Genomic DNA, 15460 nt, shown 5'->3' on the forward strand with positions numbered 1-15460 from the left:
CACATTAAAGTTGTGACCGAGGGGCTCAGAACTATGCAGTTGCTTGTTATGAGGTAGAAAAAAAAAAAAAAAAAAGACGTAAGATTGTGTCATTAGCAAAAGCAGGTGCCTTTCATCACTGCGCTGCTGTTATGTGGCTGCTTTCCTTCAGCTTTTAAGCCACTCATGCCAGGGCTTGGGCTCGTGCAGGGATGCTTCAGTTCATGCTGTGCTACTGCTCCTCCTGCTTCTGCTTTAAGGCTGGCATGGAAACAATACTGTTCTCCCTGTTAATGACGCCTGCTAATGTTCCTCTCTCTGTCCACTTCTCTGGTTTGTGGTGCTTCATGGAAGCAGGTGGAGTACAGGTTTAAGTTTCCTGGCAGGGGTGAAGGTTTTTTTTGTTTGTCTCGTTGACGTGCTCCCTACTTGTGTTTCTCAGCATCCGAAATACTCATTTTGGTATTTCCGTCTCTGCAGGGTTCCTGGGGCTCAGGGAAGGACCAGTGCAGCCGAGAGCTCCTGGTCTCCTCCATCTTTGCTGCAGCCAGCCGCAAAAGAAAGAAGTCAAAGGAGAAGCCGCAGCCTAGCAGCTCGGACGACGACCTGGACGCTGTCTTCCCCAAGAAGGAAATCCCTGGCCAGAAGCCGAACCACCACGGCCTCCTCACTGAGGGACAGAGCGAGACTCGGCCCAACGCAAAGCAACCAGTACGAGCAGAGGAGAGGAGAGAGAACGGGAGAGCTGTGGAGCTCACACCTAAAGCCAAGAGAGAGCATAGAAACTCTGTATTCCTGAAGGAGAAGACTCCACCCAGACACCCCTCACCTTCCCCATCCCCAAATATCTCAGGCTACCAAACAGCTCCTCAGGCAAAATCCTCCTTGTCGGATCCCCCATCCCAGCTTGATGAGAACACCTCAGACCTCGGGACCATGAGCTCTGGAGCGTCCGTGCCTCGGTCGAGACCGAAAAAGTGGACCGCAGCGTCCCCCGATCTTCCTGCCGGAGCATGTGTCGGCCTGGCGGCGGGTCCAGGGGCGTCCGCCGGCGCGGAGGTGAGCTCCATCACCTCGGACTACTCCACCACTTCTTCCATCACGTTCTTAACTGGAGCAGAGTCCAGCGCGCTCAGTCCGGAGCTGCAGGGTGGGGAGGAAGCGGACGACGAACGCAGCGAGCTCATTAGCGAGGGACGGCCCATGGAGACGGACAGCGAGAGCGACTTCCCGGTTTTCGCTCCGGGCGGCGGCAGCAGCCAGTCCACGCCCCGCCGAGAGCCGAGCCTGGAAAAGACGGAACCGAGAGGAGGTGGAGCCGCCGAAGGCAGCACCACACCAAAACTGGAAGCACGGCGCCTTTTCCCGTCGCACAGGATGATTGAGTGCGACACCCTCTCCCGACGGTGGTCGCTAAGACAGAAAACGGACAGTGAGTCATCAGTGGAGGGCGTTGCCGGGAGTGGGGAGCGTAGCGAGGGCAGAGGCGATTCGTCCACGCGGCTCTCTCGAGTCCTGGAGGTGATGAAGAAAGGGCGGTCAACAAGCAGCCTCAGCTCGTCCTCGCGCAGCGAGTCGGAGCGCCCCGAACCAGCCTGGCACCTCAAGATCACCGAGCGCCTCAAATTCAGGCTACGCGCGTCTGCCGACGACATGTTCACGCAGAAGAGCCGAACTCCAGACGCTCGCGGGAAGAAGAAGAACATCCGCCGCAGGCACACCATGGCCGGGCAGAGAGACTTCGCGGAGCTGGCGGTCATCAACGACTGGAGGGAGCAGGGCGGCGTGGCCCAGACCGCCGAACTGTCAGCTCTGGACCGCCTCAAGCCCAGATGTTCCTCTCAGGACTTCTCCATCCGGGACTGGATCACTAGAGAGCGGTTTAGAGGCTCCGATTCGAGCGTTGAGGTCGCACCCAAAGCCGTGCCCGAGGATGATCACCCAGAAGCCCCGGGCGTAGCTCCAGGAAGACCTCCTCCTTCTGCGTCTCCGGGCGCGCAGCCGCCAGCGGGGGAGCACGTTAACGGTAGCGGGCTGCAAGGCAAAAACAAAGGCAGCCTCGGGGCGGACACTCACCCACACAAACTGTCTGGAGCACAAGTGGTCCGCTCACGGTTCTACCAGTATCTGTGAAACCGCAAGAGTGGTCTCGTCTATTGTATAAACAGAATGAATGCGTAAATGTACGAATGTGGGTATTTTAGCTAAGGTTACTGCACAATATTTTTTCTACAAAGTATACTTTATGTATCTACTGTACATACTGTTTATAGGCTTACGTGATTGTTACTGGAATAATGCTGAAGAGATGTTTTATGTGTGTAATTCCACTGACTTGTTGGCCGTACTGGAACAGAGTTGGACAGAACTCGGACTTCCTACTGCAAGATCGAACCTTTCTAATGCAAGAATGTGACTTTGCTGTTAATACGTTGTGTCAGTGGGACAGAAATGGACTCTGTGGATTGTGAAACAGCACTAATGAAAGTAAAGGGGTCAACTTGACGATGACTGAATGCAGGAGGATGTGTTTTTTTTAAGGAATCATGGTTAAGTTCTTCCTATTATAAGCGGTATGAAGAATGTATTACTCTTTTTGGACTAACACTAGTTGCTTGTGACAGTATTGTCATTTTCAAAACGATATGTATGCGTTTCTTTTTTGCCTGTACTTGAAGTATGTGGATGTATCTGAGGGCTGCTTTCTGAGCTGGGTGCTGTGGGAAGTTAGTTTTTTCACAGTACACTCAACAACAGCCAGATATTAGCTTGATGGACTGGAAGATTATTATAGTTTTATCAAATAAAGACTGAAAAAAACAGTAATGATATGCTGATACTATAGTATGTAATGCTTGGTTCAGTAGTTTGTTTCCTAATTTTGTCCAGTTATAGTCCAAAAAGTAAGTTTTTACACATTGTTTTTTATCTCAAAAAGAAAAAGTGCCTCTTTTTTCCTTTAAAAAAAAAAAAAAAAAATTGTTTTTACCAACAGACAGACAAGACAAAACATTCTTAGGAAGGACTAATCTCACAGGCATTCCAGAGATGTTTTCTGTTGTGGGATCTTTCCTAGTTTTAGTTTAACTCACAGCAACATCAGAGCATTCAAATGTATGTTAGTGTCTGTGTTTCATTATAGTTTTACTTCATTTTTCCTCCCCTCTGTAGTTTTCAAGTGCAGTAAAATGCATGGGCGCTTAAACCTGGGAGAAAAAAAAACAAATGTTTAAAACTGCATGAGACAATGTTTTCTGAGCAGTGAACATCTCGCCTGTGTACAGCAAAACATGGGTTTCCAATGGCCTCCCTCAACAAACACTGGAAATAAATAATCTTTATTAGATTCTTGTGTCTGTTTGATGTCGTTGTCTTTTATTCTTCCCAAATGTTTCTAGGGTATAAAACATCTTATTCTTAATCTTTTCCCAATTGCATAGTCTTCTAGTCAACTTTTATATTTTAAATGTTTATGTTGTGAAAGTAGCATTTTACTCAGTTTTCTGAATAGTAAACATACACGTCATAAAATAAAAATGTGAAAGCTACATTGGACTACAAATTTGACAAGCCAATTTGACTTACATTTTTAGTATGACAGCGTGGTCATGTAAATAAGAATTTTATAGAGTATAGTATTATAGTACTGTCAAGGATGTATTTATAGTCATACAAAATGGCATAACAGTATGTAATAAACATGTCATAAAAGGTCAGTATAGTGTGCTAAAAATGTCATAGAAAGTCATACTATAGTATGTCAAAAAAATTTATAGAACAGTATGTGGCAACAAAGTCAGAAAAACGTTGAATACAGTGAATAGTCATAGTATAGTCAAAGAATTTATAGTATGTTAAAAGTCATAACATCAAATAGTATGTCTAAAGAAATCATAAAAACATTATAGTATAAGTGTGTCAAAGCGATAAAAAGTCATCAAATGTCATAGTATAGCATGTCCAAAAAAGTCATTAAAACGTCATAGTATAGTATGAATGGAGTTAAAGAGAATCAAAATGAATATAGAAACAAGTAAATACAATACACAAAAAAATTACATTTAGAAATATTTTTTTATTAAATGTTTTGACATTTTTATGAAGGTACATGAAGAGGGAAAAAATGATGATAGTGCATATTTGATGATGGTATCTGCATTTTTGACTTGTCATTTTGGGTGTTAAACCTTAAAATGAACTGCACCTCATAAGATTTGAACCCGCAACCTGTGTGGTCATCCTACCACCACTTTATCACACTGAGCTATCTTACCTGATACACTTTACTACTGTTTCCATGTTTATTTGACTTCTTCACTTCTAGTGTTAGAACTTAAGAATGCACTGCTCCTTTTAAAGGATTGAACCATCAACCACAAAGCCTTCTTAGATATTCAGCACCTACTCTTGCTGAGCTATTTATGAAGCTTGAAAAGCAGTGGTGCAAAGTTGTATTTATCGTTCACATTACTGAAGACAGTAAAAAGTGAAACACTTGAGATAGAAGTTGGGTTTGATACCTTTCACCTCAGACAATTAAGTTTCAGTTGAGTCAGCACCTTATCTTAGCTGCCAGTTAACATGTTTGTTCTATTATTTATTGTTCCCACCGGCAAACAGACCAAGACATCCAATCATTAAAAAGTCATAGTATAGTACTGTATGTCTAAAAAGTCACTAAAACGTCATAGTATAGTATGTCAAGAAAGGAGATGAAAAGTCATCTATAGTATGTAAAAAAGTAAAAACATCATAGTATAGTATGTTGAAAAAAGTAATAATAAAAAGTCATAGTATGTTGAAAAAGTGATTTAAAAATGGATAGTACGTCAAAAAAGTGAAAAAGTCATAGTATAGTGATAAAAAGTAATACAGTATGTCAAAAAAGTCATACTGTAGTATGTCTAAAAAAGTATTTAAATATGATATAGTAGTTTAAAAAAGTTTTAAAAAAGAGTCATAGTTGTAGTATTGACTTAATAGTCAAAACAGTCATAAAATGTCTAAGTTTTTTATAGTATGTCGAAAAAAAGTCACAAAAAAGTTGTAGTATATAGCATGTTGAAAAAAGTAATTGTATAGTATGTAGAAAAAAAGTCATAATGTATGTCGAAAAAACGTCCTAAAAAGTCATAGTATAGTATGTCGAAGAAAGTCACAAAAAAAGTCACAAAAAAGTCATAGTATAGTATGTTGAAATAAGTCATAGTATAGTATGTCGAAACAATTCACAGAAAAGTCATAGTATAGTATGTCGAAAAACGGCACAAAAAAGTCATAGTATAGATGTTGAAAAAAGTAATTGTATAGTATGTAGAAGAAGTCACAAAAAAGTCATAGCATTGTATGTCGAAAAACGTCATAGTATAGTATGTCGAAAAGTGTAAAAAAGTCAAAGTATAGATGTTGAAAAAAAGTCATTGCATCATATGTCGAAAAACGGACTAATCTCACAGGCATTCCAGAGATGTTTTCTGTTGTGGGATCTTTCCCGGTTTTAGTTTAACTCACAGCAACATCAGAGCATTCAAATGTATGTTAGTGTCTGTGTTTCATTATAGTTTTACTTCATTTTTCATCTTTCATCTTCAGTATAGTATGTCGAAAAAAGTAGAAAAAGTCACAGTATAGTATGTCAGGAAAAGTCACAAAAAAGTCATAGTATAGTATATCAAATTAAACCCAAAAGAGTCACAGTATTGTATGTCAAAAAAAGTCATAGCATAGTATGTCGAAGAATGTCACAAAAAAGTCATAGTATAAGTGTGCTGAAAAAAGTCATAGTATGGTCTATTGAAAAAAGTAATTGTATAGTATGTCAAAAAAAGTCGGAAAACAAAGTGATAGCATTGTATGTCGAAATAAGTCATAGTATAGTGTGTTGAAAAAAGTAAAAAAAAAAGTCATAGTATAGTATGTCGAAATAAGTGATAAAAAGTCATAATATGTCGAGGAAAGTAATGAAAAAAGTCATACTATATGTTGTAAAAAAGTTTTTAAAAAGTCATAGTATAGTATGTCAACAAAAGTCATAAAAAGTCATAGTATAGGATGTTGGAAAATGTGATAAAAAAGCCGTAGTATAGTATGTCGAAAAAATTGATGAAAAGTTGTAGTATAGTATGTTGAATGAAGTGAAAAAAGTCAAAGTATAGCAAATCATAAAAGTCATAAAACGTCTTTTCTGACTTTTTTTTGACATTCTTCGACATACTATACTATGACTTTTTTGTGACTTTTCCCGACACACTATACCGACATACTATACTATGACATTTTTCGTCATACTATAATAGTATGACGAAAAAAAAGTATAGTATGTCAAACAAAGTGATAAAAAGTCATACTGTAGAATGTTGAAAAAAAGTAAAAGAGAAAGTCATAGTATAGTACGTTAAAAAAAGTCATAAATAAGTCATAGTATAATATGTCATAAGTCGTAAAAAGTCATAGTATAGTATGTCGTTAAAAGTGATAAAGAGTCACAGTATAGTAGTACATAGTATACTGCAGTAGCTGCAGTAGCTGCAGTGCACATCAACAACCACCAGATGGCACAGATGAGCAGTGCAGATGCAGTTTCTCTGTCGGTACACTGGGAAACAGAGAAATGCCATGAAAGTTTTTGGAAGTGAGTGAGTACTGTTAAATTATCTGCCGGGCATGTAAAGCATACTTACACATTACAGAGTCTTAATTTCATTATGGCCATTGTAGGAAAAAAAGCGACTTTCTACTCCTAGAATCTGCCTGTGTTATGATCATAGACTATATTAAAGAAATCATGAAAAAAAACAAAGTATAGTATGTCATAAAAAAGTTCTAAAAAAGAAATATTGTAAGTAATGAGAAAGTCATAGTATATCATAAAAATATCATAAAAAGTCAATAGTATTTCATAAAAAGGTCAAATAAGTCATAGTATAGTATGTTGAAAATATCATACAAAGGTCAGTGTATAGTATGTTGTAAAAATGCCGTATGAAGTCATTAAGAAGTTATATTATGTAATACATTTTTAAGAAATGTCATAGTATAGTAAGTCATAGAAACGAAAAAATTGTCATAGTATAGTATGTCATAAAATTTGATTAAATATTTATAAGGCACTGCAGCTACAATTGTGGTTGTGTGCAGTTATACTATACCATGACTTTTATGACATTTTTATGACATTTTTGTGGCATACTATACTATGACTTTTTATGACATAGCCTACCACACTTTCATCTATGACATTTTTGTGGCATTTTTAAAATATTACATTTTAATGAATAATCTAAAAGTTGCTATAAACACAAACCATCATACCTATAATAACTTTGAGAAAAATGGAACTACAATAGAAAACGTTGTTCGGGTGAAACTCCATTAGCAGTAAATATGTGTGTGCTTAGAAGTAAAAAGAAAATACTCTGGGATTTGAATGATTCAAATATTTAACCCTGATCACAGTGTCTGCATATTCACAACGTGGGAATGTGCGCATGATGACAATTAAGCTGCCTCGTGTTGGAGGAGTGACATAACACGAATGTGAACACTCCCAGTCTGTTTGACCAGACAGCATTTCATCAGCAGCTTCAGTCTGCACCAGACCTCCACCTGACATCTTTAAATACACCTGAGGTAAGAAGGGTTTATGTCATGGCTACATTATACTAAATTGTAGAATTAACAAGATACATGTCAATCTTGCAGTATGGTAAGGTTTTTAAATAACACTAACATTTTCTGCAGTATTCATGAACTTGATTTCCACTTGGTTTCATCATATGTGGTCCAAAATAAGTATTTTACTTTAACTATAGCTTTTTCTCTCTTTAACATAAGGCTGAAATTACTCGAGAAACTAAAATGAATGTTGTTTTTGTTAAATTTCTACTGAAAACAAGTAGCTGTAACATACATTTGGTCTTTATGAAGGTATAGCTGTTAGGTGAAACCAGAAGAACAGGCGCGGCACCATGTGATGCGTGTAAATAGACAAAAGAAAAGATTACGTTCTCAGCTGCAGCACTGAGAGAGAGAGAGAGAGAGCGACAAAGAGTTTTCTGGCATGTTTTTCACTGCTATCATATGTCACAAAACCATGGACTCCAGTCAACCGTTTTACAGATAACAAAAGAAGAAATGTAGCATGCCGACACCCTCCACAGACTAGAGTTACACTATAATAATGTGGGTTTAAGGTTCAGGAGCTCTAATCTAATTCTTCAATTGTGATCTACAGATATTATTTTGCCATCCTTATTTGTCATTAAGCCATTAAGTAAAAATGCATCAACTCGTTCCTATACAAAATAATTAAATGCATATTCCCTAAAATACTGAATCACCCCAAAGCTGTGGCATAAAACATTTCCTTAAGATTTGTTTTTGTTTGTTTTATAAATTATATACATTTAATTGAATCTAACTTTATTTATAACTAGATTATTACAGGCCAGTATTTCTGGTGTAAGGGATGCATACCATTTATTTTACTGGACACTTGACTTTATGTGACAGTACAGCTGAAGTTTGACAGGAAAGGGGAGAGAGAGAACAACATTCAGCCACGGGTAGGAGTTGAACCCTGGCCACTGAAGCAAGGACTCAGCCTCAGTAGAATATAAAATGGAATAGAATAGATATGATGGAGCAGTGAAGTTGAAAATATGTTATTGAACTCCATTTGGCCTGGGTACAAAATTCAGTTGAAAAAAACACAGACAAAAGATCTGCGAAAGACAGTGGTGTAGTGTTTGTAAACCCCGCCTGTGGAACAATAAACCGATATGCTTATGGAGACTACATTCCAACCTGAGGTCACTCAGACATCTTTCTTTATATTTGTCCACAATGTGTAGTCTATTTATTGTTTGACTTATCATATACGGTATTTGTTTTCTTAACCTTGCACCAAGCCAAAGACATTTATTTTTGTATTCTTAGTTCCACTATTACGCCTAGTAGACACAGGCAGGAAGATTATTACAGTGCTTACTGCATTAGTATTACATTAATTATTATTTTTTTATTACAAGTAGCTTAAAATCAATAGAATTTTGTAATACTGTACATTGCATTATAATATAATCTAGATATAGTATATGGGGCGCATGCTCTACCAAGAATGCTACCAGGATTGTGGAATTTAACTCGACTGCTGATAGTTTTGTCGGAGATCCATTTTGTACTTTTTACTACATATTGCATTTATTCATATAAATAAGACTGTATCGATCCCCAGGGGGAAATTCACAAGCTACCCAGCTTTATATAAAATAATATCTTATAAATGAATAAATAAATAAGCCCCACCTTCCAGCTAAAACATTAAAGTGATGTGCATGTAATGCATCAATAATTATAATCCAATAATATAAGCTTACATTATACTGAAATAGGACCTTCAGCATGATGAGTACCTTTACATTTGGTAGTTTGATTTGATGCCAATTACTTAAATTAAAAGGTTTTAAATGCAGGACTTTTACTTGTAACAGAGCATTTCTACACAGTGTTTTTTCCTTCTACTTCAAGTAAAAGATCAGAGTACTTCTTCCATTACTTGATGGAGTTCTCCTATAACCCTCCCTCCTCTCCTGAAGGAACAATGTCTGCAGTCTACCTCCTCCTCCTGCTGCTCCCTCTGGTGTCAGCACAGACCTATCACTGGGGTCCCTGTCCTACTCCCAAGGTGCAGCCCAACTTCAACCTTCAACAGGTAAACACACACATAAACATACAGTACATCCATTCACTGATTTACTATGCACTGAACTACACAGAACTAACGGAAGCTCTCTGTTAACAGTATCTGGGCAGGTGGTATGAGATTGCGAAGCTCCCTGCTTCCTTCGAGAGAGGAAAGTGCATCGAGGCAAACTACAACGTAAGGAAAGATGGTACCATTCAGGTGCTGAACTCTCAGTTCTAGTGAGTATTGATTGAGGGATATTTAATATTGATTTTGATTTGACCGATCATTTACTTTGATGGTCAGTTTTCCAATCTCTGTCTGTGATCTGTTGAAGGAAATTGAAGTAATTGTTTCTCTCATCTTTCAGTAAAGACAAGGTGAGGGTAGCAGAAGGGACAGCTGTGATTCCAGATCTGAGAGAACCTGCCCAACTTGGAGTCAGTTTCTCGTATTGTAAGCACTCTTCATCTCCCTAGATGGTCTTCCTACTCTTCGTGTTCTTCTTTGTCATCTTGTGTAGTATTGTTATGAATGGGATCAGATGTTTAAGAGATAATGTTTATGATAATTATATCGTTAAAATCATCACATAGTTCCTTAAGAAATTGTACAAAAAGACAGAAAAGTACGGTTCAGCAGACTTTCCACTTATCACTGAATCATTCTACTTAAAGAGCTCACATTCCTTGTGAATGATGATGTATCGGCTGACTTGATGCAGCAGCCTCAGTGCATTTGTAATGGCAACAACAACGTGCCTGTGAGTCTGTAAAACGTCTATCATCTGTCATCGTCTATTCTGGTCCAACTAGTTATCATTAGATGTTTATGTCCTTTTTCAGCTAACTTGTGTCACGTCACGTCACAAAATAGCAGGCTTGGACCCAAAAGTGCAGTGTGTGGAGGCGAGGAGGCAGTCAGAAGGTTCAGAAGGTTTATTAAAATAAAAAAAGCTTACAACAAAAGGTGTCCTGAGGCAGGCAGGCAAAAGGAATATCCAATACAAAATCCAAAAACCTCTTAGTAAACTGAAGACTCGGTAAAAGCAAATGCCACAAGGACGGAGAGATGCAGGGAATGACACAGGGAGTGACAACAATCAGACAACAGACAAAGACAGCACAGAGACTAAATATACAAGGTAACGAGGGTAGTAACGAGGGAAAGGTGACACGAGGGCTGAGGAACAGGTGAAACACAAGAGGGCGGGGCAGACATTTACAAAGGCAGGAAAACACACAAGGCAGGAAGTAAAACAGGACACGACACAGGAGAGCCAGAGACTACAAAATAAAACAGGAACTGAAGCATTACAACACACACAAGAATGGTACTGGGATAACCAAAACAGAATACTAATAAAACAGGAAAAAAGCTACAACTGAAAACCACAACCATGACAGCTTGAGCATGAATGGAGCAGCTGTTAAGGTAACAGTGTTCGACAACATTTAGCTTAAGGCCCCACTGAGCCAAAAGTACTGCCTCAAAGAGCTGCTAGCACAGCTCGGTTTATTTGCTGTTCTGTTTCATCAGTATGCAGATAATATTGGCATTTATTACGTCCACCTCAAAACTCAAAGATTCAAGAATGTTCTCCCCACATAAGAAACCTAGAAACAGACTTATGATTCTATTTAATGGTTTAATTTGGATTATTGTAATTCACTGTACTCCTGCATTGGTTATAATAAAAACAAATATTTTTAAAGCTAATAATAGCATGGTCCCTTGCTTTTTTTACAATAAATTCTTCATCTCCATGTGTGGATCATAACACAGTCAAGGTGCATTTAATTATTTCCCCTAGGCCCCCCTCTCTCCTCTTTCATGTCTTCAGCTGTCCCGTCGAATAAAGGCCTAAAACTGCACCAAAAATTAAATCTTTCCCCTAAGATTAACAGGATCAAGATCAAACATAGCTAATGCAGTATGCTGTTTTTCTTTTTTTTTTTTTTTTTTTTTTTTTTTTTTTAAAACTCTGCTTTAGAAATATAATGCATATTAAATTTGTTTCTGTGACTCTTTCTCCCAGTTACACCCTACGCCCCCTACTGGATTCTGTCCACCGACTACACCAGCACATCCGTTGTGTACTCTTGCACTAACATCCTCTACGTTTTCCACATCGACTACGCCTGGATCCTCGGCCGGTCGCGCTTCCTGCCTCCGGAGACTGTGAGTTACGCCAAAGAGCTGCTGATGAACGAAGGGATCGACCTGTTCAGGATGAAGGCCACTGATCAGAGCGGCTGCAAGGATGACTAGGGATTCATGGAGACTTTCACTCATTGCACTGTTTCCAGTCACAGCACTCCGATAAATCAGGGCTGAATAGTTGACCAACAAAACCCTGTATTGCATAATGATAATATTAATTATTGCAGCAAACACATCTCAGTATGATATGCTTTGATGTCCATTATTTTTCCTGCAACATCCAGGCCTTACGTTGTAACTGTTCCACATAACCATGACAAAAGCTAGTTCAATCTGCTGTGTTACAGATATGAAAACATTTGAAAATACATTTTTATCTTCAAAGAGGGAGGAAATAAAATTGTAAAACCAACAGATAAACCGCAATGCTCAATGGAGTTACTCATTGTTTATTGTGAATATATTGTATTGTGATAATCTAGTAGAACATGAAACAAGCATATTTGTGGTGATGGTAAAAAACATGTGGTTGATCTCTACGTACATTAAAGCTGTATCCACTAAACAGATCATTTGGTTACACTTGAATTTATCTGGTGAGCATTGTACTGACTCTAACTGAGAATCAATGAAAAGTTAAACAATTTCCTATTGTTTCTGTCCAAAGTGAGAAGATATCCAAAAGTTACCAGTTAGGTAACAATTACATGGGGAATAACAAAGTTACAGAGGAATATCTTTTAAGCAGTAAAATAGATGAAGCGTTTTAAAGTGAAAATTGAGTCTCTACTTCTTAGTCAATGATTGCTCATTGACCAAAAAGTATAAGAAGTATTCAGATCTTAAATAAAAGTAGTAATAACATAGTGTAAAAATAATCTGTTACAAGTAAAAGTACTGCATTTAAAATCTTACTGAAGCAATTTATACCATTATGCAAAATGGCTAATTTCTGAAAAATGTATAGTATATTTTTGCATTATAATTATTGATAAATGAATATATCACTTTCACTTATGGCCTGGAAATTTAAAAAAAGACCTCTGCGTAAATAATATGGGCAAGGCTTGGCTGTGTGTGTGTGTGTGTGTGTGTGTGTGTGGAGGTCCACTGGCTCTTCCTCCACTAAGCTCCACACACCACAGACCACAGTCAACCAGCAGATGAACAGCAACCTCTCTCTGCACAGCTTCACAAACCATTCACAGGTAACATCTTGATATCAATTTACTCACAAAACTATGGTAAACTACAAGAAATAGGTAGGGATTAAAGGTAATTATATTGCATTAACCCAAAGACTGTACTGATAGAATGACCACTGGATTAAAACAAAGAGGCATTTTTGTTCATTTAGGAGGGAAAGATGAAGCTGTTGGTCTGGCTCAGTGTTCTCCTCTGCCTCTTTTCCTGTCATCTCTGTGGTGAGTTTTTCCTTCTTAATCTGTAATTTAAATTTCAGGTTTAATATGCTCTTAAAGGCAACAGTTGGCGTGTTGTAGCTAAAGTTTGTATGGTGAAAACATATGGTGAAGTAATGAAACACAATTTGCACATATAAATGTGTATAGCTGTGTATGAATCATATATGATCCTCCCAAATGTGCCAGTGCTGCAGCTGATAGCAGAGCATTTGTTTTTGGTGACTGCATTTGTACAAAGAGGACTCTGTCCAAGGATGAATTCTTTATGCTTCTGACTGACTCTCTGTGTGTTTGTGTATGTGTATGTTTATGTGTATGTGTGTGTGTGTGTGTGTGTGTGTGTGTGTGTGTGTGTGTGTGTGTGTGTGTGTGTGTGTGTGTGTGTGTGCGTGTGCGTGTCTGTGCGTGTGTGAGAGAGAGCAATGGTCAGGTCAATATTTGAGGAGGTAGCAGGTATACGGCAGCCCTCTGGGAGGAATCCAAGTTTTCCGCACTTGAATCCCTCCTTTGTGCTTGGGAAGCCTTGGAATGCTTGGGAATGTTAATTTTTTTTTTTTTTTTTCTCTGTCTCTCTCTCTCTCTCTCTCTCTCTCTCTCTCTCTCTCTCTCTTCGCATCCTCCTCACAGAAGCCAGAGTCATCCCTGAAGGAGGTACTGTATAAACATAACACATCTCCTTTTAGATGCCTTCATATTTGGGAACAAACTTAAAATCCCTCAGATATTAAAAATAGTTCTCTTGCACTTCCAAAAATGAAAAGGTCCTGACACTAAAGACAAAATGGCCTCAAGCTTAAGTAAATTCAAGCATTCATTGCAATCAAAAGTGGTGGAAGAAGTACTCAGATCATTTACTTACTACTAGTAAAAGCAGCAATACCAGTACAACCACTAGCAGAAGCAGTACTCGGTTACAAGTTAGAGCTCTGCACTCAAAATAACAAAAAAAAGGACAACAGTATTAGCATCAACATATACTTAAAAAAACAAAACTCATTATAGGGAATGGCCTATATCAAAATATATATTATTAAATTAAAATGTCTTTTTTAAATAAAAAGATTTAAATAAAATAATGCTCTTTCAAAGTGTTTTCATTCTTTCAAACACTTTCATGCTGCAGCTGGTAAATATGGGGCTCATTTTAATGAATGTATATACTGCTGGGTAACTTAATCTATAATAATATAGTTGATTTATATTTTGAATTAATAATCTAAATCTGCAAGTAACTATGTTAAATAAATGTAGTGCAGTAAAAAGTGCAATATTGGCTTCCAAGTTGCAGTGGAGTAGAGTATAGAGTAGCATAAAATGGAAATAAGTTAAGTAGCCTGCAAGAACCTCAACATTGTACAGTTGGAAGTACAATTGTATAGTTGTCAAGTACAGTACTTGAGTAAATGTATTTACATTTCAAAACTGATTACAAAACATGTTGCTTTTGGAAACAGAGGTGTGGCTCACTTTCTCTTTACTGGAACAACGTGTTCTTCATCTTTTTTAACCTGCATAAGCTGCAGGTTCCCACCCCTTCTCTGAATGTTGTGTGAAGGCATTCTGGGAATTTTTCAACATACTGACTGAACTAACTGAACCTAAACATCAGGCAGTTAACCAGTGGAATGGGATATAAAACTGTATGTGATGAGAATAGATTTATCCTTTCCTGACCTGCTGTGTGTCTTTAGTGCCATATGATGAACCACCAGCTGTTCCCTACTGGCCCTACTCCACCTCTGACTTCTGGAACTACGTTGAATACTTCCGATCCATCGGTGCCTACAACCAGATCAACGAGATGGCCCGGGCCTTCTTCGCCCACCAGCACCTCGGAGACACCCTGGGATATGAGACCAATGAGGGACATGAACACTGAAATGGAGCCAGGAGGAGGAGGAGATGTTGAGATATCCTGAGGAAATAAAAAGAAAAGATTATGAGGAAATAAGAAAACTAATATAGAGTAATAATGGCCTACTAGATTTTTTTTCTCTTCCCAAGTATATCAGTTTGTAGCATATCCATACATACTGAATGCAAATGTAGAGTTTGTAGCCCTTTGTAGAGTTGTATACTATCTTAATATAATGTGCCACAAATAAATATACATTTTCCAAATATTTAATTATGTCTATACAATTATTTGTTTCTCAGGATGTACACCTATTATCAATGTCACTATAAATGCGAATACTATTACAGGGTA

The 15460-nt window shown here is 38.1% G+C and overlaps 3 protein-coding genes across 4 annotated transcripts in view; all 3 read left to right on the top strand.

Moving 5' to 3' along the window:
- The window catches only part of arhgap21a (Rho GTPase activating protein 21a), a 91704-nt gene extending 88379 nt beyond the window's left edge, over positions 1-3325 (top strand). For both annotated transcript variants that reach the window (XM_028569026.1, XM_028569025.1), the window contains one exon: positions 460-3325. In XM_028569026.1, coding sequence (XP_028424827.1) covers positions 460-2112 — 1653 coding nt within the window. In that variant the 3' untranslated portion in view covers positions 2113-3325. The remainder of the gene's footprint in view (positions 1-459) is intronic.
- A 4231-nt stretch (positions 3326-7556) lies between these two features.
- apodb (apolipoprotein Db) lies at positions 7557-12001 on the top strand. Its single transcript, XM_028569904.1, has 5 exons — positions 7557-7608; positions 9576-9691; positions 9782-9903; positions 10035-10120; positions 11703-12001. Exons 2-5 carry the CDS (start codon positions 9581-9583, stop codon positions 11933-11935), a joined length of 552 nt encoding a protein of 183 aa, XP_028425705.1. The 5' UTR covers positions 7557-7608; positions 9576-9580; the 3' UTR covers positions 11936-12001.
- A 972-nt stretch (positions 12002-12973) lies between these two features.
- On the top strand, positions 12974-15130 carry otos (otospiralin). The gene is made up of 4 exons (XM_028568825.1): positions 12974-13035; positions 13185-13251; positions 13879-13902; positions 14943-15130. The coding sequence occupies exons 1-4, from the start codon at positions 12991-12993 to the stop codon at positions 15128-15130; spliced, it is 324 nt and encodes a 107-aa protein (XP_028424626.1). The 5' UTR covers positions 12974-12990.
- Positions 15131-15460: the final 330 nt, after the last annotated feature.

This window comes from Perca flavescens, chromosome 22 (assembly GCF_004354835.1).
Source record: "Perca flavescens isolate YP-PL-M2 chromosome 22, PFLA_1.0, whole genome shotgun sequence".
Lineage (NCBI taxonomy): Eukaryota > Metazoa > Chordata > Actinopteri > Perciformes > Percidae > Perca > Perca flavescens.

What these genes read in the sequence shown, in the direction of transcription:
- apodb (XM_028569904.1), top strand. Translation starts at nt 9,581, where the DNA reads ATGTCTGCAGTCTACCTCCTCCTCCTGCTGCTCCCTCTGGTGTCAGCA. An exon ending in GTGCTGAACTCTCAGTTCTA is followed by an intron (nt 9,904 to 10,034) that starts GTGAGTATTGAT and finishes CTCATCTTTCAG; the next exon opens with TAAAGACAAGGTGAGGGTAG. An exon ending in TGGAGTCAGTTTCTCGTATT is followed by an intron (nt 10,121 to 11,702) that starts GTAAGCACTCTT and finishes TCTTTCTCCCAG; the next exon opens with TTACACCCTACGCCCCCTAC.
- otos (XM_028568825.1), top strand. Translation starts at nt 12,991, where the DNA reads ATGAACAGCAACCTCTCTCTGCACAGCTTCACAAACCATTCACAG. An exon ending in GCTTCACAAACCATTCACAG is followed by an intron (nt 13,036 to 13,184) that starts GTAACATCTTGA and finishes TTGTTCATTTAG; the next exon opens with GAGGGAAAGATGAAGCTGTT. An exon ending in CTTTTCCTGTCATCTCTGTG is followed by an intron (nt 13,252 to 13,878) that starts GTGAGTTTTTCC and finishes TCCTCCTCACAG; the next exon opens with AAGCCAGAGTCATCCCTGAA.